This window comes from Vipera berus (assembly GCF_964194415.1).
Source record: "Vipera berus genome assembly, chromosome: 14".
Lineage (NCBI taxonomy): Eukaryota > Metazoa > Chordata > Lepidosauria > Squamata > Viperidae > Vipera > Vipera berus.
In genome coordinates, this window is record NC_138217.1 from 12717431 (window position 1) to 12735535 (window position 18105).

At 47.0% G+C, this 18105-nt stretch overlaps 3 protein-coding genes across 3 annotated transcripts; all 3 read left to right on the forward strand.

Moving 5' to 3' along the window:
* Positions 1 to 9: 9 nt before the first annotated feature.
* GPN3 (GPN-loop GTPase 3) lies at positions 10 to 3906 on the forward strand. Its single transcript, XM_081339215.1, has 8 exons — positions 10 to 200; positions 648 to 756; positions 994 to 1161; positions 1632 to 1756; positions 1971 to 2086; positions 2319 to 2415; positions 2588 to 2716; positions 3636 to 3906. The coding sequence occupies exons 1-8, from the start codon at positions 153 to 155 to the stop codon at positions 3696 to 3698; spliced, it is 855 nt and encodes a 284-aa protein (XP_081195341.1). The 5' UTR covers positions 10 to 152; the 3' UTR covers positions 3699 to 3906.
* An 867-nt stretch (positions 3907 to 4773) lies between these two features.
* On the forward strand, positions 4774 to 8460 carry ARPC3 (actin related protein 2/3 complex subunit 3). Its single transcript, XM_081339229.1, has 7 exons — positions 4774 to 4903; positions 5763 to 5862; positions 6275 to 6351; positions 6483 to 6551; positions 6796 to 6922; positions 7873 to 7967; positions 8179 to 8460. Exons 1-7 carry the CDS (start codon positions 4898 to 4900, stop codon positions 8239 to 8241), a joined length of 537 nt encoding a protein of 178 aa, XP_081195355.1. The 5' UTR covers positions 4774 to 4897; the 3' UTR covers positions 8242 to 8460.
* Positions 8461 to 9256: 796 nt separating this feature from the next.
* On the forward strand, positions 9257 to 16376 carry ANAPC7 (anaphase promoting complex subunit 7). The gene is made up of 11 exons (XM_081339197.1): positions 9257 to 9423; positions 10133 to 10319; positions 11099 to 11218; positions 11349 to 11460; positions 11823 to 11976; positions 12189 to 12331; positions 12998 to 13115; positions 13205 to 13401; positions 13865 to 14089; positions 14564 to 14714; positions 15263 to 16376. The coding sequence occupies exons 1-11, from the start codon at positions 9323 to 9325 to the stop codon at positions 15450 to 15452; spliced, it is 1698 nt and encodes a 565-aa protein (XP_081195323.1). The 5' UTR covers positions 9257 to 9322; the 3' UTR covers positions 15453 to 16376.
* Positions 16377 to 18105: the final 1729 nt, after the last annotated feature.

An 18105-nucleotide genomic window follows, 5' to 3' on the forward strand; every position in this document is an offset into this window, starting at 1 on the left:
CGAGCCGCAAACCATAGAGCGGCGGGAAGGAAGGGCCGAGGAGGCGGCTACGGGTCGTTCTTTGGATCAAGCGCCTTCACATTCGTTGTGGTCTTTTTTTTCCTTCTCTTTACCCTCGCTCCGGGGCGGCTTTCTTGGCCCCGGGGGTGGCCATGCCTCGCTATGCCCAGCTGGTGATGGGGCCTGCGGGGAGCGGGAAGGTGAGTCGGGGGGCTTTGGCTTGGGGGCTACAAGGTCTCTTGTGCGGGGGGGGGGAGCAACGTGTTTCAAGCTTGGCCACTTGAAGACGGATGGACAAGGGTGGATCTGGAGACAGTGGAACGATCAGCCACTAGACGGGTGGGTGGACTTCAATACCCAGAATTCCCTAGCCAGCATGTTGAAGTCCACCCGCCCATCTAGTGGCTGGTAGTTGCACTGTCTCCAGATCCATCCTGTGTGTTGGGGGGAGAGAGCACGGGGGGGGGGGAGGCTCAGCTAATCTCAATGTACACATGTTGTACTTTGACGATAAAGGTTTATTATTATTTATTATTTGTGCCTTGACTTCCCTCCTTTGCGGGCGGAGTTCCAGGTGAGTAGCCAACCTGAGATCGTGGGGAGCTTTTGCGGCCCCCGCCAACCGATCCTCTCCTCTCCTCTCCCAGAGCACCTATTGCTCTATCATGGTCCAGCACTGCGAAGCCCTCAACCGGTCCGTGCAGGTGGTGAACCTCGATCCAGCAGCCGAACACTTCGACTACGATGTCATGGCAGGTAAAGGGGTCTCTCTTTTAAGACTGGGGGTTGCCTGGGACCTCCAAAGGACTTGTTGGGTTGAGAAAGAAGCAGCTCATTTGAGAATTTATCCGTTTGGGATTCTTTTGACTCCAAGCATCTTTCCCTGAGATGAACCGGGCATGGTGACAAATCTTGGTCTTGGTCTGGCAAATACAGGCTGGGTCCCTCCTCCTCCTCCTCCTCCTCCTCCCCCCCACCCCCTTTATCTTTCAGATATCCGAGAGTTGATTGAAGTGGACGATGTCATGGAAGATCATTCCCTCCGGTTCGGCCCCAACGGCGGCTTAGTTTTTTGCATGGAATATTTTGCAAACAATTTTGATTGGCTGGAAGAATGCCTTGGTCACGTGGAGGATGATTACATCCTGTTCGATTGCCCAGGTAAGCTGAGGAAAGGGGTAGGATACCGTTCCTGGACCCTTGGATGAAGGATGAGGATGATTGGCACTTGTTTTGTTTGACTTTAGTTTAAAAATGGGCTTTAATTGCCCACCTTTCAGGGGAGATGGACAGCATGAACATTTAATAAGTAAATGAATAAAATTTTGAAGCTGTGGAAATTCAGGGGCTATAATCTTTCTGGCACTTTGGGGCCTTGAAGGTGTGGAAGAAATCTGTAAACTTTAGTACGATGATAATAAAGCAGAGAGGGAAGATATATCGCATTTTATGAGAGTCAAAGAGTATCTCTTTTTGGTTCCTCCAGCGCAGACAAATGGTCATTTTGGGATTGTTCTTGTTGATGTCTGATTCTTTCTAATTTTAAATATCTTCTCTGCAGTGACCTTGAGGTTTTCTTCTGTGGAATTGGGAGACGGCTACTTGAAACGAATAAACCTATTTGTTTTTAGGTCAGATTGAACTCTACACTCACTTGCCTGTGATGAAACAATTTGCAGAGAAGCTGCAACAGTGGGAATTTCACGTCTGTGGTGTTTTCCTGGTCGATTCTCAATTCATGGTGGAATCTTTTAAGGTATCTTCCTGATTCAGAGGTATTGAAAATTGAAATCTCCTGCTGTGGACGACCAGAGAGATATTATTATTGATTTTGTCCTGTATGGTGGCACAATTTTGGTTTATCAATTGCTTCCGTTTGCAGTGACCCTTTTGTGGGCGTTCAATGGATCACATTTTGAGGAATGCGGTAATCACATTTCTTTTTCTGTCCTGTCTCCTTCTGATGATAGTTTATTTCCGGTGCGATGGCAGCTCTTAGTGCCATGATTTCCTTAGAGATTCCCCAGGTTAATGTCATGTCCAAGATGGATTTGTTGAGCAAGAAAGCAAAAAACGAGATCGAAAAGTAAGTGTGAGCGAGGAAGGGCTCCCGCTTTGCCTGGGAATTTGGGGGGGGGGCGTTTTGACCCTGGGGAGGTTGGCTTCAGTCCTGAGTCTGATTTGATCTTCTAGATTTCACTTCTTGCCAGGGGTCAAAGAAATTGTGCAATTTTTAAAAAAAGCACTGAAGAGGCAAAGGGAAAAAAACTAGCATTGATGCTTTTGGCGGTTTAACGAATCTAGTCAATTTCTTCCAGATATCTGGATCCGGACATGTACTCTTCCCTGGATGATTCGACAGACCTGCTCAAAAGCAGGCGGTTTAAGAAATTAACCAAAGCTATCTGTGGCTTGGTAGGTGGTGGGTATATATTTCCACACATGGCTCCCTGACCTCCGTGGCCTTATTTGCGGAAAATGGGGAAGTTAGTTCCCAAATCCTGAATAAGAGAAGAAGGATGAAGTTAATAATAACCGATCCGGTTTCTTCTCTCCAAACCGACTGTGTGTGGTGTGTTCCGTTTAGATCGATGATTACAGCATGGTTCGCTTCCTGCCGCTTGATCGCTCCGACGAGGAGAGCATCAGCATCGTTCTGCAGCATATTGATTTTGCCATTCAGTACGGGGAAGACCTGGAATTTAAGGAGCCAAAGGTAAAGGTGCCAAGCCCTTTTGGCAAAAGCCGGTGTCATTTTCCCTAAGGATCCACTGCCAATTCCAAGCCATCTTAATTCAGTCTGAACTAATAAAACAGATGTGGGTTATTTTAGTACCCAGAAATTTGGTCTGGATTCCCGCCCCCCTTCACTCCACCAGCTAAAAAGAAACAGTGTCAGGATTAGAACTCTCTCCCTGAAAGCTGGGAGGGACACAGCTTCTCAAAGTGTAAAGCAGGCAAAGAGGAAGTGGGCAACAGAGCTGTGAAAGCCCAGGGAATAAGACTGGACTGGGTCAGTATAGCTCAGCCCGTCCTACCTCGCAAGTTTGTTGTGCAGGGGGGAAAAAAGGAAGTGGAGCTGTGCCTTTGCTCCTGGGATATACATACAAATCAGTAGAATGGGTGACTGAAGAGTACTTTCCTCTTCACTGGAAGTTTTCAAACAAGCTGTTAGAATCGATGTAGTGAATTCTGCAGTGTGGGGGTGGGGGTGGGGGTGGGGGTGGTCTTGAAGACCTTTTAGGTTCCTTCCAATTCTCTGATTCATTGTTTCTGTGTCTAACAAAGTAGCTCACGCGCGCGCACACACACACACACACACAAAACACACACACACACACACACACACAAAACACACAGTGTTACACAGACAAAAAAATAGGATTACTTTGAACCTCTTTCAGGTCTGAAATAAGTAACCTTGCATGCAGGAGCTTTATTCTGGACTGATTTTTTTTCCTGCCCTGATGCAAAAAGTCTTGTAGAAACCTGGATTAGTTTATCTAGAAAGACAGCATATCTTGGTTTTACAAGGAACAGTTGCAGTGTAGTAAGACCTGCGGTCTTTTTCTCTTCTTTTGGGCAGCTGTGTGGGCTTAAATCATTTCTGAAATGAAATGTTGTGTTTTGTACAGGAAAAAGAGGAAGAGAAATCTTCAGCTTTTGATGAATTCTTCCAGGATCGAGTGGATGAATGAAAGGTTTCAATTTAGTTCAAACGCACAGAAAAAGGTGTTGCGTTTCTCCACGTTGCATTTCAAAATTCACAAACTGTTGGAAGCAATCGAAGAACGGGACTCTTTGCTCACAAGGGGGTTTAGCGTATAAAAATGGGTCGCGCCACAGAGTTTTATTTTTGGAAGATGTTACGTGTGCATTAGAAGAAATAAATTATTGTGTTTCGTTTTTCTTTCTCTTGGTGGTTTTCCGAGTGAACGGAAAAGAATCTTCAGGTTTGCCTTGACATTATTTATAGTACTGTGGTTCGTTTTACTTAGAAAAACAAAAGAGGGGCCAAAACTCAGACGGGCTTATTATTTTATTGCAATTGTGTGTGGTGTAATCTTTGGGACTTGGTCTTAAAACTATGCCAAAGCAGTCCTATGCCAATGGCAGTTATATGCAGGCTGAAATTCAACAGGCGTAACTTTGACCTCCCATGTTCCATATTTAGAGACCACTGGAGATCAGAAAAGGGGATCCAAAAACCGTTTTCATCCTAGCAAAAGAAAAGGACACCCCCTCGGTTCCTGGCACTTGCTGCTTTTTTAAAAATTGTTTTTATTGTCATTTCTTCGGTTGTGTGTGAGCTACCCAAACTTGTTGAGAATTCAGGTGGCATATAATTTTAATAAATTAAAATAATCCCGTGCTGATACCTTTAATATTGTTAAACAATAACATCTGCCTCCCCGTAGTCCTTTTGTTCACTCAATAAGTGAACAAAAATGCCAAATCCAGCCTGAACATCTGGGTGACTGTGCAGACCGGTCATTGAAAATTGGTGACCTACAAGTTTCATAAATAATAATAATAATTAATATGGCCCTCTATCTAAGGCAGGGAGGATGTGTTTCCATGGGGAATCTCCCAAAGTCCAAAAAAAAATCTGCCTGGTTAAATTTTTACAAAGGTTTCTACGCTCAGTCTGCTCTCCAGCGCTTTAGCAGAGCCAGATGTGCTTGGGCTTCCTACAATGCGCCTGCGCCCGGCAAGGCATGCTGGGAGTTGAAGTCCGCCGAGCCCGGGCCAGCTGCGCTGTGTCCTCCGGCGCCCCCTGCCGGCGGCGCGCAGCTGGAAGAGGAAGGAAGCGAAGCCGCCTTCACACAGCGGCCGCTGCCCGGACATCGCCTCGCCCGAAACCGCGTCCGCGCCCGGAGGAGCCGTCGCCGCCGAGATGCCGGTGAGGGGAAGGGGCAGCCGGCCCGAGAGCCGCCAGAAGGGGCTGCTGCCTGCAAGGCGAGCCGGGCGAGCGGGCAGCCAAGGCGGAGGCGTTGCGGGCTGGCTGGCTGGCTTTGGGGGCAGTGAAGGAAGCCGGAAGGGTGATGAGCACAAAAGTTAACACAAAGCTGCAGTGTGTCTTTTGGTGTGTGGTTGTGCATGGGTGGTGCTTGCCTGCTCAGCGGGCCTGAGGTGGGGAAGCAGGAAGTGCATTGCTGAACACGGGTGTCATTGGGATTGTGCACGTGGGGATGGGTCTTGCCTGCTCTTCCACCCATCACCCCACTATCCCTTTCAGCCCTGCGGGAAAAGAACCCCATCCTGTTTCGCTGCCTGCCCTGGGCGTTGGGGGTGGGTGGGTTGCCCCCCCTTCCTCCATCTCATTCTGAAGAAACGGGTGGGGGTGGGCCCGGGGGCTGCCAGGGCAGCGGGGCCACCCCATAACTCCCAGTTGTAGAAGGGGGAATGTGGGGCATGATATTGGGGGCGCCGGGTTGGGGTTCCTGCCAGGAAAAGTCCATCTTCCAAGGTTAGAACAGCCAGTCTGTCTGGGGTGTGATGGAATGAAGGGTTCCCTGTTTCTCCCCCCCACCCAGGAGCAAAATGCTGGACTGGTTAAAATGCTGGTGGTTACTCCCTCCGGCCAGGCTGGAACTGGTGGGCCGTAGGTTGCAGACCCTCCATGATGTTTCTAGTTGCTTTCATGCCTTCAAAGCAGATCTGGTGGTGGCACCTTCTGAAGGAGAAAGCCACCCACGGTTTTGCCCAGGCGTGGTCCTCCTTCGCTGTCGATCAACCCCCACCCCTCTTTTCCCTCACAGGCCTATCACTCCACTTTGATGGACCCCGACATCAAACTCGTGGGGAACATGGCTCTGTTGCCGATCAGGAGTCAGTTCAAAGGACCTGCTCCTCGCGAAAGTAAGTCCACTTCGGGCGGATCTGCTCTGCGTTATCCTTGCCTCCCCACGTTGGATTACTCAGTTAAGGAACTTTTAATATGGGTGGACTTCAACTCCCAGGATCCGCCAGCCAACTATCCTATTGACTGAAAAACCTTTGGCTCTCTGAGAGAATATTTGGAGATACTTTGGAATTTTAGCACCCACTCCTGTTGGTTAGAGCCGTTATTATAACACTAGATATTGTCATTGTGCTGTTGTTAATCCTCTGGGGGTTTTGTGCAGCACAGAAGTGTTAGTAATCAATTAAATGAACGTATTACGCTACAACAGCTTCCTTGTAAGGAGGCAGTTTTGGGTGTTTTTTTAGGAAATTTCCTTTTTTTTTCATGATGACTCAAAAGACATTGTGTTTCCCTTTTTTTAACCAGCGAAAGATATGGACGTAATTGATGAAGCCATATACTACTTCAAAGCCAATGTGTTCTTTAAAAATTATGAAATCAAGGTAAGGGGAAGTGGGCTTAGAAATGATCCCTCAGGTCTCTCAGTGACAGATTAAAGAGAAAAAGAAAATCAATTTTTGAGAGGGAAAAAAGCCGGTTTGATACTCCATCTTCAATTCTTTCTTTCTTGCAGAATGAGGCTGACAGAACCTTGATCTACATAACTCTCTATATTTCGGAGTGCTTGAAAAAGTTACAGAAGGTAAGGGGGGGCTGGGTTTTCTGTGGTCCTTTAAAATAAAAAGCAGTGCCTTTTTTAAGTAAACAAAAAACCCCTCAGAAATCCAAATAAATAAAATGTAATACAAACTGTAAGATGACTGTGACATTCTTCTTTTCTAAAACAGACCCTGCCGGTAAAATAAAAATAAAAATAAAAGCGTATTTCAGAGAGAAACTGACTGAAATTGGTTTTTATTTTTCTTTTCTTTTTTTTAAATTTTCAGTGCAATTCCAAAGGCCAGGGGGAAAAAGAAATGTATACTTTGGGGATCACCAATTTCCCAATGCCTGGAGAACCAGGATTCCCACTGAACGCTCTTTACGCCAGACCCAGCAACAAGCAGGAAGAAGGTAAGCAGGCTGGGGGAAAAAAGGAAAATTGCAAGCTATTGTACCCAATCTCATTCGTAAACATGGCTAGCTAGATATAAGAACACCTGAGTTTTGTGCAGCTCACCTCTATGTGTAGCGTCGGAATAATATGCAACTTAGCCAGGGTTTCCTGGAACTGCTTTCTCCATGTCACTGAAAATTAAGGTTTTGTTGGACATTTTTCCATTCCTACTGGCAAAGGAATTCTGGGTTTATTTTATTCAATTGGAATAAATTTACCATTTATTCATCAATAAATGGAACTTAGGTCTGCCTCCGACCTCCGCTCATTCTGCCGGGACCTGAAAACTTGGCTCTTTGAGCTGTCGGGCCTAGACTGAGGGGTTTTAATTGGGTCTTAATGTTTTAACTTTTTAAACTTTGGGCTTTAAATTTAATTAATTGTTTTAAATTTTTTAACTTTTGTATGGTATGATTTTAATTGCCCTGTAAACCGCCCTGAGTCCTACGGGAATAGAGCGGTATATAAGTCAAAATAATAAAATAATAATAATAATAATTTACCAAGTACCTATGTCAGGGCTCAGTTTCCTGCATTTGAGCCACAATTTAAACATCCATTCAAAAGTCTATCAAAAGTAGGGACACTCATTTGTCTGAAATGGTATAAGGTTTCCTGCCTGAGCAGGGGGTTGGACTAGATGACCTCCAAGGTCCCTTCCAACTTATGATGATGATGATGATGATGATGGCTGGTTGGTTTAAATCCGTTCATTAGGAAGGGTCTTATCTTGCTTTAAAATGGGCTCACATAAGAGAGAAAAATGCAGATCTTTTGCAAAAAAAAAAAGTTTCTAGAAAAGCTGGTGTTTCGGGAGAAAGGGGAGAATCTTAAGCTTTGATTCTTTAACTTGCGAATGCTGTAACCGGATCCGTTTCCAGCTGAGCGTGTTCTTTTCCCCTTTCAGAGGTTATGCGAGGGTATTTGCAGCAACTGAGGCAAGAAACCGGCTTGAGGCTTTGCGAAAAGGTCTTTGATCCCCAGAGTGACAAACCCAGCAAGGTGAGAGGCTCTTCCCGTTTATGCTGAAAGAAAAGAACAGAAAAACAGTTGAAATATTGGGTATATTTTAAGACTGTGTCAATCTAAGATTGCTCATTTGGAGTTTAGCCACTTAAAGTGAGTCTCGGGTCTTGAAAATGGGTTTAAGTGACTGTTGTGGTTTCTGGTGACAACTGCCTTTCTGTTACTATTGTTTCTCTCTCTCTCCTAGTGGTGGACCTGTTTTGTGAAAAGGCAATTCATGAACAAAAGCTTATCAGGACCAGGACAGTGAGGAGAGTGGCTAGATCTTTGCTTATAAGCACTCTGTTCCCAGGGACAGTCCGATAATATTGCTGTTTTCTACTGAAAGAGAAAAGGCGTTTCTGGATGCAAGACCGCTGATGGGAGGAAGGATGGAGCTAAGAAAAAATCATGTGCAATTTTTGTCAAGCTTGATAATAATAATAAAAAACAAAAGTTCTGTCTATATTTCCTCTGTCCAGCTTGAATTCAGAAGAGCTTAGCTATTATTCGCAATGGCTGAGAATTACAGTAGGGAAGGAGACGTCCAGAGGGCATTGGCTAGGGAAGACTGTTAGGAACTTTTAATGGATTTGCAGGGTACATCTGCTCCGAAGTTCAAGTCCTGTGCAAGCAGTGTAGGGCAAGAAAGAAGCAGGCCCACAATTGCATAGCACAAAGCCATTCTTTGCAAGAAAACATGCACAAAAGAGAGCACAGATTCACCCTGTGTGAGTTGGGGTCCATATATATATAAATCTATTAACTGCATAAATAAAGCTCTCTTGCTTTATAGCCCGTTGCTATAAGGAGCAAAATGTTCTAGCTCTCTCTCATCCTTATTTAGTTTCAAATAAAAACATCTTGCCAAGGATCTGGTACGACCCAGCGCTGTCTAGCTATAAGTATAGATGGGGAAGGGCTTTGCACTATAGTGCTGGGGGCGCCCGGTTGGCGAAGGAAGTGGGTTCTCTTCCGCGCATGCTCAGAAGATACCGTTCTCCCGTTTCCTATTTTCTAGGCTGGTTTAGAGCAAGCTGTCTAGCTCAGTGCCTGTTGTAAACCCTTCCCAAATTATAGAAACGATAAAGACTGTACACGGATATATATATATATACGTTCTAGAAGAGGAGAGAAAATCCGCGGAGCGGTGGCGCCTTTCTCTCTGGAAAAAGCGGCTGTTCTTTTATTTTTTTTTCTGACAGGCGTGGGTTAGACAGCCCCAGCGAGGGGGGCGCGGCGGGCGGCGTCATGGCCGCTTTCGGCGCGAGGACCCCGCGAAGAGGCGCCATTTTAGAGTCTTTTCGCCGCCGCCGCCGCCGCCGCCGCCGCTGCTTCGCTTCTCCGTCGCCATGAGCGTTGTGGACCATGTGCGGGAGATGGCGGCCGCCGGGCTCCACTCCAATGTGCGGCTGCTCAGCGGCCTCCTGCTCACCATGAGCGGCAACAACCCGTGAGTGAGGCGGGGCCCCGGCAACGAAGGAGGGCAAGCGGGGAAAGGAGGCCACGCAGCGATCGGCAGGAGAAAGCAGCCCCGCCGCCAACAACCTCCTCTTCGCTAGGGCTGCGGATGATGGGCGTGGAGGTTCCATAGCAGTGCTCCTCAGCCTTGTCAGCTTGAAGATGGGGAAGAACTACAACTCCCAGAATTCCTGGCTGGGGATTCTGAGAGTTGTAGTTCCCCCATCTGCAAACGGCCAAGGTTGAGAAGCACTGCTCTAGACTCAATGGGAGGCTGGCTCAGGAGGATGGGATAGGGAATCTAGACATGGAGGGTACCAAATCTGGCCAGAAGGCGGGTGTTGGGGCTGGGGATGATGGGAGTTGTAGCGTGGGATCCCAGCTGATGGAAGCGGGATGGGGGAAACCTAACCTTGCCAATATTTGCGGTAGGGTTTGCCTCCCAGAGGCTGGTCCTGCTGCATTTTCTCTCTGAGTTTGGCCTACCTTGCAGGGTGGATGTGCAGGGGAAGGCTGACTCTGACTCCAGGTCCCGCTGGACTCTCTTGCAGTATTTAATATTTATTTGTTATGTATAGGTAGGGGTGTGGGTCTATACACATGTGTATATAGCATGGTTTAGGTGTGTGTCATGTATATGTTCCACTTTGAGAGCGGCAACAGTAAAAAAAATGACAATAAAGCTTATCTTATCTCATCAGGGAGCTGTTCTCCCCCTCGCAGAAGTACCAGCTGCTGGTTCACCACGCCGACTCCCTCTTCCACGATAAGGAGTACCGCAACGCCGTCAGCAAGTACACCATGGCTCTGCAGCAGAAGAAGGCCTTGAGCAAGACCTCCAAAGTCCGGCCCTCCCCTGGCAGCGCAGCCTCCACTCCCCAGAGCCAGGTGGGTGCATGGCCTGGTTCTAACCATGATTATTTAGGAGGTTGACCCCCTTCCTGCACTTACAATAAGAGCTGGAAGGCACCTTGCAGGTCTTCTAATTCAACCCCCTACTCAAGCAGGAGACCCTATACCAGGGGTAGGCAACCTTGGCTCTTTTATGACTCATGGACTTCAACTCCCAGATAGCTGGCTCAGGAATTCTGGGAGTTGAAGTCCATGAGGCATAAAAGAGCCAAGGTTGCCTGCCCCTGCCCTAAAGCATTCTGGACAAACGGCTGTCCAGTCTCTTCTTGAAGACCTCCAGTGATGAACTCACAACCTCTGGAGATTCCACTGGTTAATTCTTCTCACTGTCGAGAAGTTTCTTCTTAGTTCGAGGTTGGATCTTTGCTTGATTAGTTTCCATCTGTTACTCCGCTCCCCCTGAGTTCCCTGGCGGAATGTTGTCTTTCTCCTCTTAATGATGGCACTTCGGACAGTTGACATGGCAGCTTGAAAATAGTGAAAATAAAGTATCGTTAAACCTAACAGGAATTGCTCATAACGGGGCTGAGGGCTGGAGCAGGAATGTGGTCCCTAAGAATCGACAGGTGGTATCTAACCAACCAAGAGCAGATACCCCGGTCCAGAAAAGGGACTTTCCCCAATTCTGGACATCATTCCTCTTGCATAATGTCAGCTTCTCGGGAGGCGCTGCCTTTAAACAGAGGGCAAATCTTGATGCCGCAGGAGCCACAAAACCATTAAACAGTAAACACACCCCCTGCTTTATTTTCTAGTGTCTGCCTTCTGAAATCGAAGTGAAATACAAAATGGCCGAGTGCTACACCATGTTAAAGCAAGACAAAGACGCCATTGCCGTCCTGGATGGCATCCCTTCCAGGCAGAGGACGCCCAAGGTAAGTTCCTCTCCATGGGCTTCGCTTTGCTGCCGAGCCTAAGGCACCGCCGCAAGGGCTGGGCCTTGTGTGGCGGTGGTTGAGGGCCTCTTGGTTGACTGCTGCAGTTGCTCTCGCCTGTCTGTTGCAGATCAACATGATGCTGGCCAGCCTGTACAAGAAGACGGGCCAAGAACGTTCCTCGGTGACCAGTTACAAGGAGGTCATGAGGCAGTGCCCACTGGCTCTCGATGCCATTCTAGGTAGCTCCCCCCGTTGCTTGTCGCTGTTGGCAAGGAGTAAAGTTGACTAGTTTGACATCAAGGTCTGGCTGAGTGTCAAAATGTTCAGGGGAAGGATGCTGGAAGGCTTCTGAGTGAGCATGATGTACTTGCACCTTATCTCTTTGGAGACAAGGAGATAAAGTGCAGGAATGGTAGAAACTACTTTGGTAGTTTTACCAAAGTTCAGTTTTACCAAAACTGAATTATTTTGGTTGGAAAGTCCTTGGTCTGTTCCTGCCATGCCGGGCTTCAGCTCCTGTTAAACTCCCAAACCTGGTCTGGTTGCGCTCAGCCTGCTTTTGTCAGCCTGGAAATTATAATAAGAGTCTGTCCTCATCTAGGCTTGTTGTCGCTCTCGGTGAAGGGCGCAGAAGTGGCTTCCTTGACCATGAACGTGATTCAGAGCATCCCGAATCTGGATTGGCTTTCGGTGTGGATCAAAGCGTACGCATTTGTGCACACGGGCGACAACACCAGAGCAATCAACACAATCTGGTGAGCATTCCCACGGAGAGGCGCCGTTGCCGGTGGTTTAATCTGATTGGCTCGGAGAAGTTGTGGGAGCCCAAATGCCAACTGTAAAATCTAGAATACATTTTACCCTTTTCCGGATTACAGAATTTCCCTGCGTTCGTTATAGACGCGTACTCCAGAGTAGTGTTTTACAACAAATTCCGATTTTTCCTTTTTTGTTTTTCCCCCGAAAGCTCACTGGAGAAAAAGTCACTCCTGAGAGACAATGTGGATATATTGGGCAGTTTAGCAGACCTCTACTTCAGAGCCGGGGACAACAAGAACGCCATACTAAAATTTGAACAGGCCCAAATGTTGGATCCCTATTTAATAAAAGGTTAGTGTCCAGAAAATAGGGACAACTGTTTGAATCCTTCGTTCAATTTGCAATTTCAGGCATTAGAAATCAGCCACCCTTGAACCGCTGGGTCTTGCTTCCCAGGAAACATTGCTGCTATAATGAAAGAAAAACACTAGATTTATAGTGACAGCGAAGATGGAAGAAGAATTAGAGCAATTTCATAATTTTAGTTCACTAAAATTAGGCAAATGGTTAAGTCTCAGTTGTTAATTGGTCAAAAAAAGTGTGTGGTTGGAACATCGATAACATTAGCAGCAAGGGGGATTCTTTGCGCTGCTACTGCACAAAACATCAAAGGCTTTTTACATTTTGTGTTGGGCAGGAATATTCAGGGATAATGAATAGGATTAAAATACGAATTGTTGACGTTTTCCATTTAAAAAACTAATTTAACAATGAGAGAGAATTCCAGTTTTATGGTTTTGCAAAATTTGCGTACCAGTGAAGGGGCTCTCCAAACCCTTTGCCAAATATATGATTGGGAAAAAAAGAGAGAGATAATCTTAAGCCATGTTCGTTGTGAGGGTTAGGGTTAGGGTTAGGATGGATTTGGATCCTGGGATCTCTCCAGATTAAATAGGTTTTTTTTAGTAGTTTTCTTGTTTTTCTGAAGTTTATTTTTCTTTCATTTGTGTTTCTTAGGAATGGACGTCTATGGTTACTTACTGGCCCGGGAGGGTCGCCTGGAGGATGTGGAAAACCTCGGATGCCGCCTCTTCAACATCTCTGACCAGCATGCAGAGCCCTGGGTAGTCTCAGGGTAACAGCCGCCGTCCCCCTCCTTCCCTCAAAGTGTTCGGAATCCATCCGAGCGCCGTTTGAGGGCCTTCCTCTTCCTCCTTCCCGCAGCTGCCACAGCTTCTACAGCAAGCGCTACTCTCGAGCTTTGTACCTGGGGGCCAAAGCCATCCAGCTGAACAGCAACAGCGTCCAGGCCCTGCTGTTGAAAGGGGCCGCCCTACGGAACATGGGCAGAGTGCAAGAGGCCATCATCCACTTCCGCGAAGCAATCCGGCTCGCCCCGTGCCGGCTGGACTGCTACGAAGGTGAGTGATAGCGCGGGGTGAATATTTCGAGGGCCTGAACATCCCCAGCGGCTGGGAACTGAGGCTCTGGGTTTCCTTTGGGGGCACCTCTGATCTTCTGGGCAGAGATTGGGGGGGCACCTCTGAAGGTTTCTGGAGATTCTCAAATCATCCAGGTCACGGTTGTCCCAAAGGCAACAGGACTTTCTTGGGTTTGGTTTTTTTCCCCCCCTTGGAAACGTTTCGCTTCTCATCCAAGGAACTTCTTCAAGAACTGGAGAAGCTTCTCGGATGAGGAGCAAAACATTTTCAAGGAAAGAAACCAAGGAAGTCCAGTTGCCTTTTGAAAACACCTTTGAGACCCCCTCTGGAGCTTTGAGCTTTCTGCTCCTCGTGCTGCACTTGGCCTTAGCTTTGTTTCTGAGCTGAAGAAGCCGCCTCCTCTCTCTGCTGGTTCTCCCCTCGGCCTCTTTTTGCCCTTCAGGCCTCATCGAATGCTATCTGGCCTCCAACGGCCTCCGCGAGGCCACCGTGATGGCCAACAACGTCTACAAGACCCTGGGAGCCAACGCTCAGACGCTGACGCTGCTGGCCACCGTTTGTCTGGAGGACCCCGTGGCCCAAGAGAAGGCCAAGACCTTGCTGGACAAGGCCCTGATGCAACGCCCGGATTACATCAAAGCCGTGGTCAAAAAGGCCGAGCTGCTCAGTGAGTGGGCTTCCCCCTCTCGGACACGGGACGGGTGAAATCCAGCACCCTTTAGAGGTCTCTGGAAGGGAGCAGATTTGCAGAAGCAGGAATTTGCATTGAGGTTTTCTTGGTTGGTTGGTTGGTTAATTTACATACTTATATCATGCCTTTATTATATTTATAAATAATTCAAGGCAGCAAGCACATACAAAATAACTCTTCCCTCCTCCCGTTTTCCCCACAACAATAATCCTGTGAGGTAGGTTGGTCTGGGAAAGAGCGACTGGCCCAAAGTCACCTAGCCAGCTTTCGTGGCTAAGTCAGAACTAGAACTCACCGTCTCCTGGTGATTGGCCCAAAGTCACCCAACTGGCTTTCATGGCACAATCAGGACTTGAACTCGCCGTCTTCTTTGCTTTCCAGTCTGGTGCTTTAACCCCCAGACCAAACTGGCGCTTACAAATGACCACTTTCCCGTTCCGTTCCCAACAGGCCGAGAACAGAAGTACGATGACGGGATCGCTCTGCTCCGCAACGCCTTGGCCAACCAGAGCGACTGCATCCTGCATCGGATGTTGGGGGATTTCCTGGTGGCAGTCAATGAATATCAGGAAGCCATGGACCAGTACAGCATCGCCTTAAGGTAACCTTTCCAAACCCTGGCGGTTCCTGCCTCGTTCTCCCCCTCCTCTGCTCTCCCTTAGGCTGTTCGGTGTGTCTCTTTCTCACGGCCAGCCCTGCAGAAAGGCCTCAGCCTCTTAAAGACGGTTTCTGGTGACTCCCGTATTCCCAGTTAAAGTACAGCACTCTTTGACTTACGGTCACCGTTTGAAAAAGCTCACGCTTGGAAGCCTGCTTGTCATAAATTCCTTTGGGGGTTCAGTTTGGCCCCCTTTTTTCCCCACCTTTTAAAAGCCCAGGTTCTCTTTTCAGATAGACTGTTTCACTTGGATTAATAATAATAATCGCAGCTGGGGTTTTTTTCCCCCCAACTTGAACTTAAAAAGCTTCCATTTTTAATAGGGTAGAAAATTGAAACCCTCAACGGTTTCTGCGTTTGAGCCTCCCGGCACATTTCCTTTCCCCACCCAAAAAACCCCCGTCAAGGATGCCTTGAGAAGAGGGCAGGCCAGTCGAGTGGTTCTCAAGGCCGTGATCTTTCTGTCTCCCCTCCCCCACCCCCCACCCCAGTCTGGATCCCAACGATCAGAAGTCGCTGGAAGGCATGCAGAAGATGGAGAAAGAAGAAAGCCCCACCGACGCCACCCAGGAGGAGGATGTGGATGACATGGAGGGCAGCGGAGAGGAAGGCGACCTCGAAGGCAGTGACAGCGAGGCGGCCCTCTGGGTCGATCAGGAACAGTGGTTCCGTGGGCAGTGAGGCCACCGTGGGCGCACGAGGCGGCGCTTAACGTACAGGGGTGAGGTTGGTGCCCTCCTCCTTCCTTGGCACGGACAGGATTGAGGACCAGAAGCATTTAAAGAGAAGGACGTTCTGTTTCTACATCCTGCTTGTCAAGGCTATTTATTGACTGCAAAGGCCGAGCGACACTTGTGTTTTGGGGCTCCTGTTGTAATTTTGAATCCTCTGTAAAATTAGACCTTTCAAAGACACCCTCAGCCTTTTCCCCCCGAACATGCCTTGCAAATCGTCGCTAAAGTAATTACGCTTTTTCCCCAGCGGCGTGTGAGGTGGGCTGCTTTCCTTTCCTTTTGTGGAAGAGGCCTTTATTCTGAGCCTTTAAGAGGCCCAGACGCCTCCAGGAACTGGCAGGGGGTTGGGGTTTTTTCCCCCTGAGTTTTGAGTGCAGTGTTTAGTGTGCTGCTTCAGGATACTTACTGGCAGGCAGCTGTCAAAAGTATATCTGGATAGTAATCCAGCTGTGGATATCAAATGTAGCAAGGTGGACCGTTGCCAAGCAGAGAACAGCCGAGCCAAAGCATTAGCAATTAGTCTCGATTAAGCTTCATCTCTTCTCTAGAAAAATGGTGGTTAAAAATGGTTTTTTCTCTGATTTTTCTGCTTCAAACTCAGATTTGGCTCCCGTTAAATGACTTCAGTTTGGCAACAGGTTATGCTGGGCCCGTCCCGTCGCTCTCTTGTGAATGGGGTTCAATGTTTTTGTAAACACTTGGGAGTTTCCTTTCTGCACCCTCTCAGAACTTTATTTTTTTTTTTTTTGGTTATATGTTTGGAGGGGGTGGGGGTGCTTCTCGCACGTAGCATTGTTGTAATGTAATATTCCCATTTCTTGGGAATAAATGTGCACTGTTTTGTTAAAATAAACGTCATCCATTTTGGTAACTCAAACCTGTCGCGTTATTGGAATGCCCATAAGTGTTCATTATCCATTCTTTTTAGTGAATTTTTATTTACCTCTACAGGTTTATCTTATTCAGTACTTTAATGTTTTATCTCTTCCTGTTGAACACAAATAAGAATGAAAACAGCCTAAAAAGGTTGATGCCTCCAGAAGCTGGGAATGCTCCAACACTGGAAGGTTTTACGAAGAGACTGGACAGCCATTTGTCTGAAATGGGATAGGGTTTCCTTCCTGAGCAGGGGGTTGGACTAGATGACCTCCAAGGTCCCCTCTGACTTTATTATTATTATTATTATTAACAACCTGCCTCCAGAAGTTGTGGGTGCTCCAACACTGGAAGTTTTTATGAAGAGACTGGACAGCCATTTTTCTGAAATGGTGTAGGGTTTCCTGCCTGAGCAGGGGGCTGGACTAGAAGACCTCCAAGGTCCCTTCCAGCTCTATATTATTATTATTATTATTATCCCAAAGCAATTGTTCACTGTATTTTCTCCCACTGTTAAGAAGGGAAAACATACAGAAAGGAGAAACTATTCTCCTTTTAGCTATTGTTTTGTGGCTAATTCGGGATTCGGGGGAAATGTCCCTTTGACCGGCTCCTCTGGTTCAAGCCTGTGCTCCAGCTCAAAATATGGAGTTGTGTTGTTTTGTTGAGGCTGTACTGATAGCAAGTGGGAGGTCTCGGGGCAGGACTTGGAGCTGGTAAAAGCAGGAAAGTCTCCCCTCTTATGGAGACCTTTCCTCAACCCCCGATCAAGAGTTCTAGGGACTTACTAGGATTCCTACAACTCAGGGCTTTTTCCCTAGGGACACTGAGAATACACCTTTAATTAAGGAATATACATAATAAGGAAACACCCATAAAACTGAGTCAAAGCAGCAAAGTCTGCCCTCCTGGGGCCAGCGTGTGCTGTAACATTTGGCAAAGGAGCCCTGGAGTGGCTTATTTTTATTTCTTCATTTCCTTCCTTCGATGAAAGCTCAAAGCAGCGGCAGGAGAGGCTGTCAGGAATATAAAAGATAATTCCAGGAGCTAAAATTCCATTTCTATTAGGACACTGAGGATGGCAAAACAGGGAATGCTGCCCTCCTGTGGCCAGAGAGAGAAACCAAAAATAATTTTATGAAAAGTGCAAAACTAATTTCATGGGAAGTTAATTTTGGTAGAACAGGACATTTCTGAGTACACCAAAACCCCAAATCCTTACAAAAGATGATCGCCGGTGACTTCAGCGAAGAGCAGAAGCACAAGTTGCCCAACAGGTCCAAGCTCCTCACTGCAGGATCTCAAATATAGTCAAGGAAGACTTGAATACTTTATTGTTTAGCACAAGCATCACATCTTCCAAGCATAACCCAGCTGCAACAGTTTGTACAATTCAAAACATAATACAGTCCTAAAAATAAAATACATAAAAACATCATCCAATATTTTAAGGTTAAAAAGTCACATTTTAATCATTGTAAAAGTTACAAAAGTAATGATACAATACCATGATGGGTTAAATAGTCCATTAACTTAAAATGACATTTTTGATAAAAAGGTGAGGGGTAAAAAAAACAACAGTTGTCAGTTGCTCCCAGAAGAAAGAAAACGCAACTTCAGGGTTCAGATACATGAATATCACAACAGATATCTCTTGGTGATGAGATGGTGATAAGAACAGATACATAAAGGATACATAAAAACAAGCATAAGCATCACAACTA